Here is a 2497-nt window from a genome sequence, read left to right as displayed (position 1 = left end):
CTCAGTCAATGCCCCAGTCTCAAAGCCATGCTCAGTCAATGCCCCAGTCTCAAAGCCATGCTCAGTCAATGCCCCAGTCTCAAAGCCATCCTCAGTCAATGCCTCAGTCTCAAAGCCATGCTCAGTCAATGCCCCAGTCTCAAAGCCATGCTCAGTCAATGCCCCAGTCTCAAATCCATCCTCAGTCAATGCCCCAGTCTCAAATCCATCCTCAGTCAATGCCCCAGTCTCAAATCCATCCTCAGTCAATGCCCCTGTCTCACACCCATCCTCAGTCAATGCCCCTGTCTCACACCCATCCTCAGTCAATGCCCCTGTCTCACACCCATCCTCAGTCAATGCCCCTGTCTCAAACCCATCCTCAGTCAATGCCCCTGTCTCAAAGCCATCCTCAGTCAATGCCCCCGTCTCAAAGCCATCCTCAGTCAATGGCCCAGTCTCAAACCTATCCTCAGTCAATGGCCCAGTCTCAAACGCATCCTCAGTCAATGGCCCAGTCTCAAACGCATCCTCAGTCAATGCCCCAGTCTCAAACGCATCCTCAGTCAATGCCCCAGTCTCAAACGCATCCTCAGTCAATGCCCCAGTCTCAAACGCATCCTCAGTCAATGCCCCAATCTCCCACCCACCCTCAGTCAATGCCCCAATCTCCCACCCACCCTCAGTCAATGCCCCAGTCTCAAACTCATGCTATGTCCATGATGCAGGCTCAAATTCGTACACAACCAATGGCTCGGCCAAGTCCCGTCCAACTTCCAACTCAGGGTCATTCTCAGCCCATGACTCAGTATCCCACACATGCGCAGCCAGTAGTACAGCACCCTGGCCATATTTCCCAAGGCCAAACACAGGTTTGGACTCAAGTTAGAGCCTCTTCCCAATTGTCTGTCCAGCATCCACAGACTACAGCCCAACCTCCACGTTACCCCCAAGGTTACCCACAGGGTCAATCTCCATCCCAGCAGTGGACACCCAAACAAGATCCACAAAACCAAGCCATTGCCCAGCAGAGACATCCAATTCCCCAACCATACCCTCAGCAAATAGTTCAAGCTCCACAATCTCAGGCTTATCCAACAGTTCAGACGCTACCGCAGTGGCCCCAATCTGGGCCCCAGCTAGGGCCTCAGATGGGGTCCCCCGGGTATTCTTACACGGGGCCATTATATACTCAGCCTCAGATGCAGACAAAAACACAACCCCAAATGAGTTCCATGCAACAGCAACCCCAGATGAGAGATTACGATCCGTTTCATATGCAGACACAACAAAGCCATATTCAGCAACAAACTTGGATTCAGGCACCGCCTCAGCTTCAGCAGCAGCCTTATCCCCAGTCTCAGCAATATTCACAAGTTCAGTATCAGCAACAAAGTCAGCCTCATCCTCAGCCTCAGATGCCAGCCCAAAAACCTCCCCAATCACAGCCACCAAAACAAGCCCATCCTCAGCGTCATTCACAGCCCCAGCTGCAGGCTCACTCCCAAACACACATCCAGACACAGCTATTGGTACAAGAAAAGCCCCAGGCTCAGACTCAGCAGCCTCAGCTCAATCTTCAGTTCCAGCAGCCACCTCCACAACCCAAACATCAGCCCCAGCTCCAAACACAACCGAAGATTCAGTCACTAACTCAACCAAACGGTGAATCATCTCCACAGCCCAAATCTCTAGCCTCATTAGCAGTGCAACCAGAGTTCCTTGAACCATCTCAACCTAAGATTCAGTCACCTACCCAGCCTAAAGCTGAATCCCCGCCAAAACCCACACCTGATCCCCACTTACCACCACAACCCATGGCTCTATCACTAATGAAGGCTGAATCACCACCACAACTGAAATTGCAGACACAAACAGCACCACTACCTGCAGCTCAGTCACCAACTCAACCCCATAGTCAGCCACCAACCCAAACCAAGGCCCAATCACTGCCACAACCTAAACCTCAGGCACAAATACCACCACAGCCCAAACTTCAGGCTCAGTCACCGCCCCTACCCAAGGCTCAAACTGCACCACAATCCACGGCTCATTCACCCCCACAGGCCAGATGTCAGACCCAACCACTTCTACAGTCAAAACCTCAAACTCAGTCTCCTCCGCAACCCAAACCTCAACAGCCCCAAACCATTCTCCTCTCCCAGGCCAATGTGCTGCCTCAATCTCCGGCTGAGTCACCAGACCTGTGCATTAAACCTCCAGCCCTGGCCCAGGTGCCTCCCAAGGCTTACACAGAGGCTTACGCCAAGGCACAGGCTTTGGCTAGAAATGGCTTTGAGGAGGCCAAGCACTGTCTGCAAGAGCATATTCTGGAAACCATTAGCGTTTTTAAGGACAAACAGATATCAGCCGAGCAGGCATCGGTGAAAGAGGTAATGTAGTCACATTTATTTTGTAATATACTCAATGAGTAACATTAACTAGTTTTAAGTTTTAATCTGCAAAATGTGTACTCTGCATTGATTATTGATAACAGTTAAAACAGTATACCCAGTTG

At 51.2% G+C, this 2497-nt stretch overlaps 1 protein-coding gene across 1 annotated transcript in view; it reads left to right on the top strand.

The window, feature by feature from the left end:
* syne2b (spectrin repeat containing, nuclear envelope 2b) overlaps positions 1-2497 on the top strand; it is a 160869-nt gene that overhangs the window by 42256 nt on the left and 116116 nt on the right. Inside the window, exon 25 of the mRNA XM_046063265.1 lies at positions 18-2372. Coding sequence (XP_045919221.1) covers positions 18-2372 — 2355 coding nt within the window. The remainder of the gene's footprint in view (positions 1-17; positions 2373-2497) is intronic.

The sequence above is a fragment of the Micropterus dolomieu genome, linkage group LG11, assembly GCF_021292245.1.
Source record: "Micropterus dolomieu isolate WLL.071019.BEF.003 ecotype Adirondacks linkage group LG11, ASM2129224v1, whole genome shotgun sequence".
Taxonomy (NCBI): Eukaryota; Metazoa; Chordata; class Actinopteri; order Centrarchiformes; family Centrarchidae; genus Micropterus; species Micropterus dolomieu.
Note: the sequence above shows the minus strand (reverse complement) of the source record. Positions and strands in the feature narration are given on the sequence as shown.